Source organism: Vanellus vanellus (genome assembly GCF_965231255.1).
Source record: "Vanellus vanellus genome assembly, chromosome: 7".
Classification (NCBI taxonomy): Eukaryota; Metazoa; Chordata; class Aves; order Charadriiformes; family Charadriidae; genus Vanellus; species Vanellus vanellus.
Window position 1 is genome coordinate 16687324 of NC_138912.1, and position 19062 is coordinate 16706385.

The following is a 19062-nucleotide window of genomic DNA, read 5'->3' on the forward strand; positions in this document are numbered from 1 at the left end:
ATGGCGGCGGCGGGCCCGGGGCGCGGAGGCGGCGGCGGCTGGGGCTGGGGCCGGAGCCGGGGCGCCGTGCTGCTGCTCTTCTTCTCGCTATCGCCGCGGCCGCCGGCCGGGGCCGCCTGGCTGCTGGGGCTGCGGCCCGAGGACACGGCACCGGGCCGGGTGTCCCTGGAGGGCGGCGCGGTGCAGGCGGCGGAGGGCAGCCGCTTCCTACTGCGCCTCTACTTCCAGCCGCCGCCCGAGGGCAACGGCAGCCGCGGGCCGGCGGGGGAGCGGGAGCCGCGCTTGGTCTTCATCGAGGAGGCGGCCCCCGCGGCGGCGGGGGGGGGCAAGACGGCGCGGGGCCCGGCGGAGCGGTGCCGGGAGCGCAGCGCCTGGGCCTCGGACGTGGAGGTGGTGGGGCCGCTGCGGTCGGGCGGGGCGGCGGGCTCGGCGCTGGCCGAGGTGCGGGTGCGGGAGCCGCGGAAGGGGGAGGCGGCGGCGGCGGCGCCGGGCGGGCGGCTCTTCTCGCTGTGCGCCTGGGACGGGCGGGCCTGGGCGCACCACGGGGCGGCGGGCGGGTTCCTGCTGCGGGTCCGGCCGGCCGCCCCGGCGCTGGGCGCCTGGCTGCTGCCGCTGCCGGAGGCGGGCTGGTTGCGGGCGCTGGGCGCGCTGCTGCTGCTGGGGCTGTCGGCGCTGTTCAGTGGGCTGCGCCTCTCGCTGCTCTCGCTGGACCCGCTGGAGCTCCGCGTCCTGCGCAACAGCGGCTCGGCCGCCGAGCGGGAGCAGGCGCGGCGGGTGCAGGCGGTGCGGGGCGGCGGCGGTACCTACCTGCTGTGCACGCTGCTGCTGGGGCAGGCGGGGGCCAACGCGGCGCTGGCCGGTTGGCTCTGCGCGTCGCTGCCCGGCGGCGGAGCGGCAGCGGTGGCCGGCGGGCCGCGGGGTGCTCCCTGGCTGCCGGTGCTGCTGTGCGCCGCCGCCGTGTTCCTGGGCGGCGAGGTGCTGCCCTACTCGGTCTGCTCCCGGCACGGGCTGGCCATCGCCTCCCGCACCCTCTGCCTCACCCGGCTGCTGATGCTGGCCGCCTTCCCCCTCTGCTACCCGCTCAGCCGGCTGCTGGACTGGGCGCTGCGGCAGGAGCTCAGTGTCTTTTCCACGCGGGAGCGGCTGCTGGAGACGCTGCGCGCCGCCGGCCCCCACGGCGACCTGGTGCGGGAGGAGTTGGCCATGGTGCAGGGCGCGCTGGAGCTGCGCACCAAGGTGGTGGAGGACGTGCTGACGCCGCTGGCCGACTGCTTCATGCTCCGCGCCGATGCCGTGCTGGACTTCGCCACCGTCTCCGAGATCCTCCGCTCCGGCTACACTCGCATCCCTGTCTACGAGGGTGACCGGCGCGACAACATCGTTGACCTGCTCTTTGTCAAGGACCTGGCCTTCGTTGACCCCGACGACTGCACCCCACTGCAGACTGTCACCCGCTTCTACCGCCGCCCGCTCCACTGTGTCTTCAACGACACGCGCCTCGACACGCTGCTTGAGGAGTTCAAGAAGGGTGAGGCTGCGGGGCCGCCACCCCCCGGGCTCCCTCTGCACCCCCTTCTGCACCCCCAAAGGTTCCTTGGTGAGCAGTCCCCCGTGGCCCACCTTGCATCGCCTCCTGGCAGGACCCGGCAGGTACCGGGGGTGCTGGGGGGAGTTGGGCCCTGCATGCGCTGGTGTCGCCATGACCCTGGTGTCACCTGGTGGAACAGCCCCTGGGTGGATCAAGGGCCTGCAGTGCTGGTCATGCCTGTGATGTTATGGACACTGTAAGAGCCTTCGGCCTCAGAAGTTGCTGGCTTAGCAGTTGAGCCTGTCCTGCAGGGCTGCTGTCTCTGCAGAGGCCTGGCAGCGTGGGCACAATGCCTGCCTCGCACCCCTGCCCAGGCAAGGCAGTGTTCGCCACTGTGTTCTGTGCGGAGGATTTTACGGCAGGAGATTGCATCTCGTTACTTAGCTCTCGCGTTTACAGCTTAGCAGTGAGAAGCAGGTCTAGAAAGTGTTTCCGTGCAGGTGGTTTGAAGGAAGAAGAAAAGCCTAAACCCTTAGAAAGAGCTGTACATTTTTGCAGCTGTGACAATATTCATCATCCAGCAGCTGCCAGCAGCCCTAGAGATGCTGAGGGCTGTATTTCATTAACCATACCTTGAGAATACACACAGCATGTGGTCGCCTCCCCCCGCTGGGAATTGTGTTTTGCTGCGCGTTACTCGGTACGTCATACCGTGGTGAGTGAGTCTTTAAGAAATGGCTGCAGCAGTGACATCCTGCGTTATGTAATGCAGGAGGACAGCGCTGGCTCCGGGACTGCCTGGGGCCGATCTGCCGCCACAAGCAGAGCTGATCATGTGAAAAAGGCCAACCTGATACAGAGAAAGCCTCTCTGTGAGTCATCTCCATGCTCGTTTTTAGAGCTGGGAGGAGAGGAGGATAGGGCATTTCTTGTGCGCCAGGAAAGTGATCATCAGATACATGCAGGTCAGCATCCTCTCTGGAGACGCACAACTGCGTCTCCTCTGCCTCCTGGGATCACGGGGAGAGGAGCTCAGTGTGGCACACAACACTGACCCTCTCTGCCCCTCGGCATGACTGGAGACTCCCAACGGTGCAAATCTGCAAATTCCTGTTTGTTATATCAAGTCTGTTAGCAAAAGCATTAAGATTGCTCTCTGGGTACAACTTTGGTGAGCTGCAGTAGTTTCTACCACCACCCTCCATGCCTCTTCTAACATAACCAGTTGTCTCCCCTCTTCCTAATTCCTTACGTGCTTTGCAGTTCCTTCTTAACGTTGATTTCCCGCATGGTACTACAACATTACTGAAGTTCAGCTGAGGTCTCTGCTACCTCTCCCTTGTCTGGAGAGTTTGGTGTTACCAAACTTGTCACATGACTTTGGCACAATCCCCTTCGGTCACCCTCCCCTGCACTTTATCTGATTTACTTTGATGTATTCAACTGCTTCCCCCTCCAGATTTGTCCTACAGACTGGTACCCTATGGATCAATGCACCCATAGGAATAGACTTGCGGTTGCTTAGCTCACTGCCCTTTGCCTGCCGTCCTCTCTTCCCTGCTCAGAGGTGTTTTGTGGGTGTTGCTCCCTCAGCTGACAGGTGCGTTAAGAAGCCTTGCTGCCTTGCCCTACACTTTCACATGCTACTCCTCATCTCAACTGAAGATTATCCATCCTTCTTCAGCTTTGCTCCATTAAACTCTTGGCATTTCACTTCAGATTCTTCCTCCTTTACATCTGTTTACCATCATGGCCTTCTGGGGTGTTTTGCTACAGCCCCTACGTAGAGCTCTTCCTAAAACTTATTTCTCCTCCCACCTCATTTCTCCTTGTGTTTTCTAAATTACGTGGCTGAAAAGCCTTGCTTGGGTCTTAGTATCTAACTCAGTGTGCTGTTTAGCAATTCCAGCTCTTACCCCAAATGTTCTTCTTCCCAGGTGTTGCTGTTCTCTTCCGATTCATCTTTCCCTTATTTGTAGGCAGTTGGTCACCCCCAGCACCCTGTGTTTGTAGATAGTCACCCCCCAGCCCAGCCCTGAACCCCTCCTAAACTCTCTTTTCCCAGTTCCAAATACAGGTTCCTGTGTTGGCTCCCGCACTGCGACAGACGTTTTCTCCCAGCAGCCTCCAGTGCCATCCACTGCCGTTTCAGCCCTGTTCACTTGACTACTTAATTTCTAAAATAAAGATTTCCCATTTGTAATTAAGAATCTTCATCAGTGTCTCCTTTTATGTGTCCGTTTGAATTATGGTGAAGTATCTTGTTTGATCCAATCAAGGTTGCTTTCCATGGCCAGGTCTTCTGTGACACGTCCGCTAATTAGGGAGTAGGCTGATTGCTTGTTGGTTCAGCGAGTGCTTAATGAAGGCATTCATCATTTCACACATCCAAGGTGCCTGCAGGACAGCAAATGCTCCCACTGATAAGGCCCGGTCTCTTTCTAGGAAATTAAAGTCTTCAGTAAGGATGGGCATGGATAACCACCTCCAGGTCCTTAGGTCCCTGACAAACCTCTAGAGAAACCTTGCCAGCTTTCTTTTCCTTCTCCCATGATTAATTCAAACAGGTTTTGTATCCTTTATTTCTTTTTGTTATTACAGTGTTTATACAAAATGCCCATCACTTTTTATATCTTTCTTTCCTGGATAGCAATGAATACTTTTGATCAGTTTCACTAATGATTAATGTTCTGCCATATCCACTAAACCCATAATGTCTTTTTTTTTTTTTTTTTTTGCATAATGTATAAGTTACACAAATTCACTGCCAGAGCTCCTTGCCACAGTACACAAACATTTGTTCTTTCTCACTGAAAATGTCAAGGCATGATTAAATACAGCACTTCGGGACTCTTGCTCACACCTCCGGCAGCACTTTCCCTTTCATGCCTCTCCTCCTACTCACCAATATCACACTGTCTTATCCTTGTTTACCTGATGCATTTCTTTTCTCTTGACGTGCTGTCCTAGCTATGAAGATTATCAGCCTTTTTTTGTTTGTTTTTCTTTTTTTTCCTCACTGGTCTTTCATAGCAGGGTTTGAAGGGAAGTTTTCCAGGTGTGCTCCCACCCAACCTCGTTTGAGCTCAGTCCCATTAAGAGGCTTTGACATTTGCCTTGAGTTTAGTCCGTGTATGAGTTGCGAATCCCCTCTCCCCCAGCAGGACCCTGTGTAGGTGGGATTACCCTCCACGGTCTTGGGGGGTGGACGCTTCTATAGCATCAGCTTGCCAAGACATTTAAACTGTATGAAAATAGAGGTGTACGCTTCAGTAGCACCTAGGGAGCTCATGGCCCGGAGTGGTTACGGCACCCAAGAGCGGCTGTGAGCTCCTGGTTGACAAAACCTGGTCCCTGCCCCATCACGGCAGAACTGGCCAAACCCTTTGCATCTGCTCCTTCCCAAGCCTGCTGCTCCTGGCATCGTTCAATGTCTCTCCCTTGGCTTTAATTCCTGAAGGAAGATGGTTACATTGGGGGCATTAATGGGAGCTGAGAACAACCTAGAGAAGGCTGCGAACAGCAGCAGAGGGGAGGGCTGGCCCGCGAGAGGGCAGCTTGGACTTCAGCCCACAGCCCAAAAGAGGAGGGCAGCTGCTAAAACCACACTGAAAAAACAGCATTACAGCAGCATGAGGCAGGTCTAGCTGGAGGTGGGAACGGCTTATGCTAGATGATGGTTTTGACTTGATCTCATCAAAACTCAATGAAATTAACTCAGAAATAATGAAGCCTGGACAGCCAATTTGCCATGTTTTCAAGCAAGCTAGACAGGGTCATTATGGAAGGCATGCATAGCTGTGCTGCGTTTAACATAGAAGCACTAAGTGGAGGACACTATACAAAAGTCTGTGTCCCATCTTCTCTAGAAACAACACAACACACACCAGTGCAGTAACTTTGCCACCTGGAAGAAGCTGAAACTACTGAAGGAGTAGAAAAAATTTGGAGACAATTTGTTGGCAAATTGTATTGGTGCATCCCGAAGTACCTGGCTCTATTCTAGGCTCACAGGAGGAATTATCTAATGCACCAGAGAAATAGCTGCACCATATTTAGCAAGCTACAGCAATGTAGAGGGGCAGATGAGGTCCCAGTAGGATAAACTTCCCCTTGGGAACAGGGAGCTAGGAGGAAAGGTTTATGCTTTCATTCAGTGTGAAGTGCTGTGGGTGATGCAGTCTGTTTCTCCTCCATCCCTAGAAGATAACCAAAGCAACGCAGGTTGCAGCTTCAGTCCTGTGATATAACGACTCATGGGGAGCTCTTCCATTTATGATTATCTTGACTGATTTTTTGGGGGGTCTATGTACAACAATGACACCTTTCAGCAAATAACCTTCCTTTGTCAGAGCAACAGTGTAAATTTGCTCTTAGATTCATTTTTCTGCAGCCGGGCAGAGGCTGAGGTGCAACTCAAATTAGCCTTCTGTGGTTTGGCATCTTTTAATAGTTACTGAAAGTCAATTCTCTAAAAACAAACTTCCTGGCTTAGCAGGGAGAACAGCCTGTCCTGTGGAGGACAGTTCTGCCTCCGGTTCTGTCTTTTCTGAGCTTTTCAAAATACTCCACAGCCTCTATTAGACCTCTACAAATTGAAGGTAGCTGGAGAAGGTGCTTAACACTTGGTACTAACTGGGGTTAGTACCATTTCACCTGCTTTTCTTATTGGCCTTCTCCTGAGCTTGTAGTCACTGCAAGCGCAAAGCACAGCTTGAAATTTCAACCAGCCTTCAAGAGATTTCTGCAAACATGATAGCCACTACCTTGAGCACCTTGACGGGCTGAAGCAATGACCTCCCTAGCCAGTTGTATGGGTTAAGGAGCTGGTTCGTACCCAGGAACTATCCCAAACACGTGCCCTGATGGGTGATTGCCAGGCTGAGAGTGGGTGAGGTGTCGATACACAAAAGATGGTTTCAGTGACTCATGCTGCAACTCCCCCCAGCAAGCCCAGGAGCAGACCTGCTCCAGGGAGGTGTTCAGCAAAGCGAGAGGAGAGCTGCGTCACTGGAAGAGAGGGCACCTAGCTGGCCATCTCCCTCTTGGGCGCTATCAAAGGTGCCTTCAGACTGAGCCATGGTAAAGAGTCAAGTGGCCTATGCTACAGGCGTCAAAGCAAGCAGTTTTGCATTGGCTCCTTATAGCAGTTTTTTAGCTTGAAAAAGCCTCAGCATCCTTGTAGGCTTCCTTGGGCTCCAAGTAACATGCAAGGGGACCAACCGTCTGTGGGCAGGTAGGGTCATTACCCGGGAGGTCAGAGCCCTGTTGTATGGCAGATGGAAGATGAGACTCCATGTCCCCTCTGATCTCCCCCTCACCCTCCTGGTTGGTCTGTTTTGTCAACTGTAATACATCAGCTATGCCAAATATTCCATCTTTCCCCCACTTTTCCTTCGGATTAGGAAAAGCACTAACGCAGAGTGTGAGAAAGGCTTTTGAACTCTGCTAGAGACAGATGTAAGCAGATGAAGTTCTCATCTCTGTGGAAGGTCTGGATTAGATTAGGATTTACAGTTTTCCCTTCGCATAGCTCTGATTCCCCATAGAGCTGAGTGCCCCCACAGCCCTACTGGTTATTTCCCCCCGTGCTGAGGTGTAGATGTGCATTGCCTCTAGGTGCGACTCCTCAGGCGTGTGGTTTCTCCCTTCGTGTGGAGTCGTGGTAACACAAGAGCACACTCACGCACATGTTTCCAGTTCAAGAAGTTCAGATGCAGGTCTGCAAGGGGCCACAGAGATGCTGGCAGCCGCTGGCCCGGAGAAGAGGTCTGATAAAGGCACACAGAGAATAGATTTCAGTTACATCATGATTGTTTCACGAATCAAGCTTATTTACCAATTACTCTTGTTTGTTTGTTTTTGTCTTCCATTTTGTATCTGTAAATGGTTCATGGCTTGTGCCTTTCATCTCCTAGTAACAGCTTTAGATCTTACTGTAAAAATTCATGAAAATAAATTTCATGCTCAGAATGCTTATCCCGTGGAACGGGAGACAAGACTAAAGCATCTTTAACATTCCTCTGGCAGAGCACCTACATAAAAAAAATTGATAAGGAAGTAGTCAGAGCTATATTTGCAGCCAACGGCACTTTCTTTCCCACACGTAAAGGCATTTCCATGTGTTCAGACCCTATTCTCCCATCGGGGAGGACGCTTTGAGGTGGAGCTATGAGCCCAAGGTCATCTAGGTACCTATGAAAAACAACGCTCCTAAAAATGGGCATAAAAGCTTTAGATACCTGTCCAGATGCTTGCTCCATCCGGAAGCTTTCAGCTGTTTATATTAGCCCTGTAATTTAGCATTTTTGAGGCATTAACTTTCCACTGAAGCTGTTGTTTGAAAAGAGCAGATTTCATGTAGCTCATAAAGAATTTAGTACAGTTGTATCCCATGCTGAGCAGACACTTAATCACCTATAGACTTCCTGTGCGAGAGCAGTCCCGCCGAGGCCGGTGGAGCTATTCGTGCAAGTAAAGTTAATTGCCCATTCGTTCTAGCCGTTGCCAAACCCAGGCTTTGATTCTCAAGTGTTTCACTGTGCTTTCCTGCATCAGTGATAGCTCTGTAAAATTCACATGCGACAGCTTGCTAGCGGGGAAGCAGCTCACCCTTATAATTCATTTCATTTGAGCGATCAAGCAATGGTTACAATAGCACGGTTTTTGGAATCAGCTTCGCAGATCTTAAAACTGGTTTAGATCAAGTTCAGAGTTTTGTTTAAATGATTTATCTCCCACTGAGGCAGACCTGCAGGGTAACAACTAGAGAAGAGAATGTGACCCCTCCGATGTCCCTGGGTCTGTCTCCGTGCCACCCTCCCTTGGACATTGCTTGCCCTTTGTAAGATTGCCCGGCTTCTGCCCTCATACCTGCTCCAAAAGCCACTGCTTCTCCTCTGCGCAAGCGTAGCAGCTCCCAGGGCTGGGAAAAAAGGATCAGCCAAGCCTGGCAGCATCCCTAGCTCAGGAGGGAACAAGCCATGGCCATACACCCAGGGCACCTGCAAGCCCCCACCACCCCTGCTGCCAAATTTATAAGGTCTGTTCAAAAGCCGATGGGAGGAGGCGCAGGACCCAGCTGGTTTGTAGGATTTTGCAAAGGATCTCATGTCCCTCAGGTGGGAGATCAGGGCAAGTCAGCCCATTCCCAACTGGGGCCAGCTGGGAGCAGCAGTGGTTTGCACCAGCTCTGGGAGGGCTGGGAGTGGGGTTTGGGGGGGTTTGTGATACGAGTACCAGCTGGCCGGGCAGGGGCTAGCATCAGCCCACTCAGTGTGGGCCAGGAGCAATCGCATGAATTGCAGCGATTTTCCATCGCTGGGTACCTGCTCCGTCTCTAATGTGGGTGTTAGCCTGGAAACCTAAACCCGGGGGTTTATAGCGTGGCTACAAGTGTTTATTTTCTGTGAAAATAAAGAGCTCTTGAGCACTCCAACAGCCCTCCTGGCTCTGCCCCCAGCGCAGTGAAACCGTGGGTCTCCTCCCAGGCTAACAGTGCTGGGTTATTTCTAAATAATCTCATTTGCCGTTACATGAATGTGGAGCTGGAATCACATTTCTCTGAGGCTGCCTTAGAGTAAATTACAGCGTCGATGTAGGTGTTTAGCCAAAAAAAGAATTGCCTCCATTACTCTCTGACTGCCTTTAAGTAGCACCTAAGCTTTTTGTAAGGGCTTGGTGGTTTTGGGTTGCATGTAAATGTCATTAACAACAAGCTTTCAGCCAAAAGAAATAACTTCTCCCCTCTCCTCGCTCACCCGAGGACTTGTAGAAGACCAGATGGCCCCAGTGTTTGGGAGCGGGGTTTGGCAAAGGAGACATTTTCGAAAGTTGGACTTAGCTAAGATGAAACGTAGCTGTTGCTGCTGTCGTGCGGCCAACTCCGCTGATTTTTGCTTTTTAAGTCACAAGTTGTGTTGCTTTATTACCCACTGAACAGACAACATGTACAAACCCCTGTGTGAAAGGAGTGAAATAGCCTGGTCCAAAGAACATGCTGAATTTTCAGTGCCCTGAGGCTATTGATTTGATTTTTTAAAGTGCATCTCGGTGCTACTTGCTGCGATGTTATGTTCTTGTTTCTAATTCTGTAGGCGTGGGAGGCAGTGAGCTGCTCTCTGAAATCTTGCAATAAAAGCTTGGTATGAGGAGGAGGGAATTTATACTGTGGAAAATGCCCAAGCTTCGCTGTGAGAAATGTATAGTGCCGATCTTGGGCTGCGAGATATCATTTGCTCGCCTCGGATCCAAGGCAGGGTTATTTGAAGGTCGCATGGTCCCCAGCAGGACGCGTTCGGTGGGACTGCCAGGATGCCCTGGGTGCGCTCGTCCCCGTCCCGCTGTGGGGACGAGCCAGAAGGCACCAGCGGGCGAGGGGGGAGCTGTGCAGCAGGCAGGAGCCCACCCCTATTGCATCTTTATGCATAAATACTGTTCGCATCCCCTCGCCCAGAGCAGCAGGAGGGTTTGTCGGGGAGGCTTTACAGGAGAAGCAGATGCAGAGGCAGCTGCATAGCAGAAGGAACGTGCCCCTCTTTGGGGCGACTGTTGCTGCTCAAGGAGCTCAGCTCTGAGCCCGTGGGGAAAATAAGGTGTTTGCATCTTTCTGGAGATCCCTGCAGTGCCCCCAGTACAGTTGGGTTTGTGCAGGCATTGCAACAGGAGACCCCGGGGATGCAGAGCAGAGGGAGAGGAAGTTGTCGGCTGTGGTGCCGATGAAGGACTTTTTTAGCATTTTAAGTAAAACTAGAGGTTCAGAACCTGCGTGTGCTGCTGAGCAGTGTAGGAGCCACAGGGGCAGTTAGAAAAACAGTGCTGTTCGTTGGCAGGTCCAAGAATACATTGGAGCTAGAAACCCAGGAGTTGTTTGTGGCTTGGAAGTCGGGTTCTGGTCAAGCTGCCGAGCAGGAGCATAAATCAGAGCAGACAATAAAGGAAAGGAGAAGTTGAAGAAATCAAAACAGCTTACAGAGAGCTGGACATGCAAAAACAAATAGTGATGTTTCAAGTATGCCAAAAGCAAGAAGCCTGAGAATGTGTCAGCAGAACTGCCAGCTTACTGGGGACAAGTGAGGAAGATGAAACTGTGGTTGAGAAACGCTGCGACTTCCAAGCAGGGGTCACCATCATTGCAGCTGAAGGTCCTGGTCCCAGGCTGCTTGTTTAAGGTACCAGAGAGGAGGTGCTGTGAGGGGCAGGGTTTGGAGAAGACGTTCAGGTGCAAGCCGATGGCTTGAAAAGCGTTCAGCCTCCACAGCCAGATGGTTCACCCAAGAGTTCTGCAGGAGCCGGGCTGAAAGCTGCAAACAAACATACATAGTTCTGCATTAAAACCAGCTGCTGTTCCAAGGAGCTGGAGGCTTTGCCCATATTTTAAGAAAAGCTTTAGGATCGATCCAGACAGTGATGGATAGAAAGATGTGGGGGAGCTGTTCCTGGCAATTTGATAGGAAAGATAATTAACAACAGAATGAGAAAACACTGGGAGGATGAGGGAAACCAGTAGAGCCCAAGGACATGCTCACATTTCTGTGTTGGAAGACACTGTCTCATTGCTCTGTTAGAGTTGTGTCATGCCAATGAAGCCGAGGGTAAGCAAGAGGGAGCTGGCATAAAGCACACCAGTCCTGCACAGGAGGCTGTCAGAGCTAAACGGAGTGACTCGCAGCAGGTCGCCTGGGTGAAGGAAGCAGGCGGCCCCAAAAAAGAGCCAGGGAGAGTCCCGTGACACCTAGAAATCAGCCTGGAGAGTAGCAACCCTGTCAGGCTGGGCTGTGGGTCCAGCCCTCCTCCTTGGGTTAGTGAGGTTGGGGTGGGTTTGGGTGATAGTGGCTGCCGCTGGCTGTGGTTTGGCTGTGGTCTGTGCCTCCCACCGAGCCCTGCCTGCCTGTCGGCCCGCCATGCTGGGGACCCCTCTCGCCATGGGTGAGGGTCTCACTGCCGCTCTGCTCTCCCCCCGCAGGAAAGTCCCACCTGGCCATCGTGCAGCGGGTGAACAATGAAGGGGAAGGAGACCCGTTCTACGAGGTGATGGGCATTGTCACCCTGGAGGATGTCATTGAGGAGATCATCAAGTCCGAGATCCTGGATGAGACGGATCTGTACAGTTAGTGTCCCAGAGCAGCTACTGCGGTTGCAGGACCCAGGGTGGGAGCCCACACAGACAGACAGACATGTGGGTAGGAAACAGGCCAGAGCAAATCATGGTCCTTCCCCAGAGCAATTCACTGTCATGGTGGGAAAGACAAGAATGATGGAGAGATGCTGGTCAGATGTCAGGGAGTCTCGAATGCTCGAGATAGAGAAGCATCAGCATCGGCAGCTGGTGTTTGAGCAGGGCCTGACCCAGGGACACATGTGTCGGGCATGAAGTGCCCATGGGTGGTTTCCAAGCTCCTTTCCAACTCTGGGTGATGCATCCAGCCAGGGCAACCCAGGACTTGTTCCTGAGAAAGAAGCATGTTTCAACATCCTGCTCCCTCCCCAGGGAGCTGCTCCCAAGGCTGTAACGCACGGCTCAGCAGCAGCCCTGCCGTAGGGTGCAGCAAGACGTGTCTCTCTATATACGTGTGCATGTGGTATGGGGCCCTGCAACTGCAGTGGCTTTGTGGCTGCTGCAAGCGGGCAACTGCTCTGCTCTCTGCCCCGCAGCGGACAATCGGAAGAAGGAGCGGGTGCCCCACCGGGGACGCAAGCCCCAGGACTTCTCCATCTTCAGGCTCTCGGACAGCGAGATGAAGGTGAAGATCTCCCCGCAGCTCCTCCTGGCTACCCACCGGTTCATGGCAACAGGTACCTTTGCCCTTGTGCAAGCCCTGAATCTCCCTGCAGCAGCATCAGCCCCACAGGGAGGGCAACCCTGAGCCCTTCCTTGGTCAGGCTTCCCCTCAGCGAGCAGTTTCTGCCTGCCTGGACCCCCACCCTGCGCATCCTGCTGCTCCACCGTCATGGGTTTGGGCTTGGCTCCCCTCAGTGCGGTGGGGTGCTGAGGCTGTGGGAAGGGGGACTTGCGGCTCAGAGGATGAGGGGTTACCGATAGTCCTGGCCCCGCTGAGTGAGTGTGTGTTACCTCCCTTCTAGAAGTGGAGCCTTTCAAGTCCCCCTACCTCTCTGAGAAGATCCTGCTGCGGCTCCTGAAACACCCCAACGTCATCCAGGAGCTCAAGTACGACCGAAAGAACAAGAAGGCAGCGGAGCATTACCTCTACCAGCGCAACCGCCCCGTCGACTACTTCGTCCTCATCCTACAGGTGCCCGGGGCAGTGGCAAGCTGAGGGTGGCAGGGGTGGCCCACCTCTCCTTTCCGCTTTGCTCTGGGCTGCTTCTGCCAGAGGAGATGCCTGTCTTCTCGTACAGGGTGTTGGGGGACCCTGCAGCCTCAGGTGGGTCGGTGGCCAGGAGCGCAGGGTGCCTATCTGAGCGGGTTTTCCTTCTCCTTCCAGGGGAAAGTGGAGGTGGAGGTTGGCAAGGAAGGGCTGCGGTTTGAGAATGGGGCATTCACCTACTACGGTGTCCCTGCCATCATGGCTGTCGTCTCCTCGGGTAAGGGCTCTGTGGGCTCCCTCCGGTCCTGCCTTTACTTCAGCAGCCTCCGTGGGGGCTAGGCTGGCTGGTAGCCAGGAGAATGGGCTGGCCACGGGGTGGGGTGGCCCTGCTGTGGGGCACGGGGCAGGCAGGAGTCCTTCCTCTGCGATGCCTATGTTTCCAATTGTTGTTTCAGATAACGATGTGCGGAAAGTGGGCAGCCTGGCTGGATCCTCCTTCCTACGTAAGTATTTTGGGGCAGGCTGGGGCTCTAAAATCTCTCCACAGCACCGTCCGGCTGAAGGAGACATGGGTTTGCACCCCACAAAGAGCAGCTCGGGCTCTGCATCAAGGTCACCCCTTTTAAAAAGCTCAGTGAAGGGTTGATGCAATGAAGTCCCCACAGAGGGACTTTGAGGTCCCTATGAGATTTTAGCCGTGCGCTGGATCCCTGTGGGTGGATCCAGCAGCAGCGTGCCCACACAGATGGGAGCAGTAAACCCTGCAGCTTCTGGCATGGTGCATCTACATCTTGGCTTAATGTCTCTGGACCTGTTAACGTTCCTGAGGCTCAGCGCCTGAGCCGAACATGGGTCCCACACCGGGGCAACAGGAGTTCCTCAGGAATTGCAGAGATGGGTCAATTTACCTGTGAGCCATTCACACGTGGTAGTGTGGGAACTCATCAGAGTTAAAAGTAGATGCCCTAGTCCCGGTAAATTCCATGCCTGCAGAGCTGCTGCGTTAACGAGCAGATCCCGTGCTTGCAGGAGTTAAGAGGGAGCTCCAGTCAGAGGAGACTGTGATCCTCCCCACTTCTTTGCTGATCACCCCTGCAATCGTTTAGTGCCTGTTGGCTTGGGAGCAGGCAGAGGTGCTGCCCATCCCCAGCCCAGCACATCCCTCATCCTAAACCCCAGATGTTGTGGTTGGATCTGCAGTGCCGATGGTAAGACAAGGATGCTCTGGGTGCCTAATCAAAACAAGAACCTGCTAAGTTCAACCTTTGGGGAAGTATAGGGAGGGATGTCATGGAGAGAAGAGGGAGAGTCCCTTGGGGCAGGTATCTGTCACTCCCGTGGGTCCCAGTCTGCATGCAGCTCTAGAATTCACCTATTTCTTGCTGCTTCCTTTGCTTCTGTTCGCAAGGCTGGCTCGTGGGCTGCTGGATTATCCCCTCAGTGGACATTCCTGCTCCCCTCTGCGTCCACAGCACACTCGGTTTGGACAGAGGAAATCAATGAAATGGCCCTTGGGATGTTGCTGCATGTCCTGATGCCCGCGTACCCTCAGAGAATGTCCCCAGGGCCCACTGGGGCTCAGGCAGTGAGTGCTGCCCATGGACCACGGGCCAGGCAGGGTGTGAGCAGTGTTGGTGTGTCCACGCGTGTCCGCAGTGCCGCCTGCCGGGACGCTGCTGCTCAGGGCTCCTTTGCTCCCCGTGCTCACGCGTGACACTGTGTCACGCGTTGTTTTCTGCCATCCAGCCACCTCTGCCCGCCGTGGGACGTGTGTGTGTTGGGTGTGCGATGCCGCACCCCTGGCCAGCGCGGAGGCTGGCGGGGAGGCAGAGGTCGCAGCACATCTCCTTTGTCGGGCTGGCATCCTCCTTCCTCCTCAAAGCACAGCCCAGCAGAAATGAGCACGAGTAGCGTGTCACAGCGGAGAATTCAGACATTAACCCTTGAGCATTTAGCAATTTGTTATTAATTAACAGTTGTTATGTAACTTTATCAGCAGGCAAACTTTGGCATTGGTGGCCGGGGCAGGGGTGCGGCGGCATTGACGCGGCACGGCCGGCCCCGCTGCGGGAGGGTCGGGCGGTCAGAGCAGGGAGCGAGCGCTGGTGGTTATCAACCCGTCCTTTGCTCCCGGCTGGACGAGGTTGTTCTGGGCAGCACTTCATGCTGGTGCCTTTGCTTGGACTGCTGTTGGCAGGAGGTTTCGATCCAGGGGAGGATGCAGAGCAGGAGTTACTGGGGGAGGAGTGGGGAGATCGGAAGGAGGGGGGCTGTGGGGCAAATTTCCTGGGGTTTTACCTTTAAAGCAATTTAAAAACATTAATCACATCAGCAGCAGATGATTCCTAGAGTGTTGCAGCCATGCTGCAGGCACGTTGGCCGGAGGGAGGGCAGCGCATCCCAGGCAGGAGGGACGTGTTGGGGAAGCGTGGCCATGGCTGGAGGAGAGGGCTGGCAGCCAGCAGGCTCATGTCTCCCACTGCTTTCGAGGTGGGTGCTGCCAGCAGTGAGAGCAAAGATGAGGCATCGGGAGGTGTTGAGGAGTGCATCGCTCACTCTGCGTGTTGCTCTCCCCGTGCTCCCCCATGGAGCCCTGCATTCCTGTGGTGTGGCCCAGGGATGATGCCGTGGCAGGCAGCAGGGCAGCTCCCTGCAGGCAGCGAGTCACAGGGAGGAGAAACTCCTGCCCTTGAAATTGTCACTGCTGCTGTAACCGGTGGCAGTCAAACGTGGAAAGTGAATGGCCTGTGATTTGCCCTCTGTGGCAGTGGGTCAGGCAGCCCCGGCCGCGGGGTCCTGGTGTCTTGTGGGTTCCTGCACAGAACAGCTCCCTGTGCATGGCTCTTCTCAGCATCACCCCAAGCCTGCTGAGACCCAGGGCCTTGCAGGGAGCTGCGGGCAGCCCGGCATGGGTGCCTTTGCTTTCCATCATGCTGAGGGGCTTCTGCCAGCCCCTGCCTGCTGATGTGGGGCTGTGTGCAGGTTGGGGCTGTCGCAGAGCACATTCCCTCTCTGCCACCTGCCTGCACACACAGAATCCCACATGCCAAGCACAGTGACTCGGTTTAGCTTCCGCCCACCTCCCAGGTGCCACAAGCTGACCACAAAGTCCCCTGTCCTGGCAGCGGCTGGCCAAGGGCTGGAGCAGGGTGCCAGCACTCGCCGATGGGAGGAAGGTGCTTTCTGCCCACACCGTGGCTCTAGGGAGATGTGTGGCTGTGCAGACAGGCCTGCCCCCCCCCCCAGCCTCACCTGCTCTTACCTCGTGACAGAGCAGCCTGTTCATTTACAGTGTTCAAGTCTGTGTCCCTGCCAGTGTCCCTGTCCCCGGGGCTGGCAAGCACCTCCCCAGAGCAGAAGCAGGAATGTGTAAGAAAGGTGGGAAGGTGTGCTGGAGTCAGTGGTGGGACCCCATCCTGGGTCTGCTGACACATGAGTCTTTTTCTCATTCTTCCTCTTGGTCTGTCCCCCACCCTCACATCTGTCCCTTGCCTTCTCCTGTCTCCTCCTTCCTCCCCCCTCCCTCTTTCTGCAGTGCCCGTTTCAGTGTCCCGTACCTTCGCCTTCAGCAGAGGGGACTCCCTGGCTGGCTCTCCAGGTAACGGGGCATGGCTTTGGGCAGGGACCTCCGTATGTGCCAGGCTCTTTCCAGCTCCCTGTGCAGGGTGCTCCAAGCCCCCTCCACCCTGTATGCCAGGCAGCACCGGGAGAGGAGCACCCACGGCACCCCACGCTGGGCAGCCCCTCACTGGTTGGAGCATGAGTGGCACACTGGGGACAGCAGCCCTGCCACAGCCTCCCCAGTATGATGCAGAACCCAAGAAGAATGGGATAGGGACAAGGGAGAGCCATGGGTGGCTTGGGCTTTCTTGGGTGTGCAGTTTCTGTAATTTCCTGCACTCAGTGATTGGGTTTTCGTGCTACTTGCTGCTTCTGATGACGGTTACCTGCAAACCCTGCATGCACAGGGCCCTGCTTCCCTGGCTTTCTGGCAATCCGGGTGGTAGAAGGGCGTTTTAGCAGCAGAGCAAAGTCAGCACGATGTTGACGTCACCAGTGCAAGGAACAAGCTGCCTTTGTTCCCTAATAAATCACTGACTGAACAAAATCCATCACGCCGCGTGTCAGAGGCCATCAGTCAATGTGAGTGACGGGCCAGCTTGCCACGGCAGCCTCTGCTCCTGTTCTGTCAGAGCCGGGGTGGACAGGAGCGTGCCCTCCAGGCAGGTTAAGTAAACCCCTGTGGGCTGCCAGCTGCAACCAGAATTTGTGCCAAATGCTGTGCAGAAGGCCTGTGTTAGCAGGAGAGCTGTCAGTCAGTTGGGGTGACAGGCAGGCAGCAGCCCTACCCTCTGCTGCCAGCGCCGGGTCGGATGCATGCCTGCCCGGTTCCTTTGGCTTGCATGGGGTTGGCATGGTACAGTCTCCACCGTGAGCTTGCACAGAGGAGGACCTCACCGCAGGTCCCCTGTAGGGCCCCTGCCAGCCCTGGTGTCCGTGGGGCACAGCCGCTGGAGGTGACCGGTCCACCGTAGCCATGCACCAGCAGTGGGGACCCAAGTGACACCACGAATGAGAGTGAGTGTTTGGCCTCTCTGCCATCCCCTCCCGCAGTGAACAGGTCACCATCACGGTGCAGTGGGCTCAACCGCTCCGAGTCCCCCAACCGGGAGCACAGCGACTACGGGGGCAGCATCACGCAGCTCCACAGCAGCAGCAACAACATCTACACACCTGACTACTCTGTGCATATCCTCTGCGACGTGCAGTTTGTCAAGGTACCGGCTGGGCTGGCAGGGACTGTCCCACCCCAGCCACCTCTGCCCAGGCACCCTCTCGCCCTGCTGTGCCCCAGGAGCCCTGTGGGTCCCCAGTGGGTGCTGGGGGGGTCTTGAACTCCTGCTGACCAGGGGTTTGGTGCCACCAAGTTCCTGAGAGGTCCTGGTGCGGCTTGGTACCTGCTGAGCTGGGCAAACATGTCTGTGTGCCCAGGTCACCCGGCAGCAGTACCACAATGCGCTGGTGGCCAGCCGCATGGACAGCTCACCCCAGTCCCCCGACATGGAGGCCTTTGACAGAGATTCAACCAAGGCTTCGACCACGCGGGGAACCCCACAGACGCCCAAGGAGGACCCCACCATCCTCCTGAATGAGAGGAACAGCGTCATGTGTGAGTCACCTCACAGCATCCCTTCCCTGCCATGGGCCAATGCTGCGAGTCCCGAGTCCCCGGGGGGGGCAGGGGGGCCGTGCTGGGACCCACTGGCATGACAGGTGCACCACCACTAAGACGCACTTGCACATGGACTGGGGCACGTGGGCATTTGCACGCACACACCTGCGGACACTTCTGTGCCTGCACATGTACACAGGTCCAAGTGTGCAGGCACGTAAATCCCCATTCCACACGCGCTCGTGCTCCCCGGGGGTCGCTGGCACTGGGCCCTGCTGCTGCGGCTGGCATCCTGCTGCGTCCTGCCCCAGGACACCACGCCTGCCTGCCCTGCCACCATGCCTGCCCTGTGTCCCCGCAGGCAGCCGCTCTGAGGGGCCGCGCAGTCCCAGCGAGTCTGTGTTCCTGCGCATGGAGGGCATCCCCTTCATCCAGGAGGAGCTGGCTGACAACGAGGAGAACAGCAAGCGGCAGAGTGAGTCTGGCGGGGACACACACACACACACAATCACGCACAACCCTGGGGGTGGCAGGGGTTCGGTGCCCTGGGGCGCTGCAGCCACGCTGGGCTTTTGCAGACAGTGAGTGCTGCGGCACTGTCCTGGAGGCAGAGTCGCCGGGCAGAGAGGCCGGGACCAGCTCATCGCCAAGCAGCTCCGAGGAGACGCTGGGCAGGAGGCTGCTGAGATCCCTCAGTGAGTGACTGACCCGGGGAGGGAGCACCCAGGGGAGAGCTCTGTCCCGGCACCCCACTGCTGGGGACAGCTTCTCCCCAGCCCCATCCTGGGGACGCCCTGCATGGGGCTGGCGTGGAGCAGAGGGCAGCCCAGTTCCTCGGTGGCATCTCTGCAGCAGGCAAAGCTGCTGCCTGGTCCTGGCCCGACCCCATGCACCCCCCACCATGAGCACCCTCAGCCCCCAGCACCCACTCTTGCTGCTGCAGGTGGGCGCAAGCAGCGGTCACCACCGGAGGATGAGAAGACACCAGAAGAGAGCTCCAATCTTGCCCCGTTAATCACCTGAGCAGCACTGTGGCCGGAGCACAGTGCTGGAGCCCACGCAGACTGGAGGTAGGAACCTGCCTCTCGGTGCGA

The 19062-nt window shown here is 55.9% G+C and overlaps 1 protein-coding gene across 2 annotated transcripts; it reads left to right on the forward strand.

Moving 5' to 3' along the window:
- On the forward strand, positions 1–18991 carry CNNM1 (cyclin and CBS domain divalent metal cation transport mediator 1; the record flags this gene model as incomplete). Of its 2 annotated transcripts, none has more annotated exons than XM_082486519.1 (12): positions 1–1528; positions 11493–11636; positions 12182–12322; positions 12611–12780; positions 12973–13072; positions 13251–13298; positions 16331–16393; positions 17410–17573; positions 17788–17965; positions 18330–18443; positions 18547–18663; positions 18912–18991. In XM_082486519.1, 12 exons carry the CDS (start codon positions 1–3, stop codon positions 18989–18991), a joined length of 2847 nt encoding a protein of 948 aa, XP_082342645.1. The 2 variants fall into 2 exon arrangements, with proteins under 2 accessions (XP_082342645.1, XP_082342646.1); XM_082486520.1 differs by having other exon boundaries at positions 17788–17963; positions 18334–18443.
- Between the last annotated feature and the right edge of the window lie 71 nt (positions 18992–19062).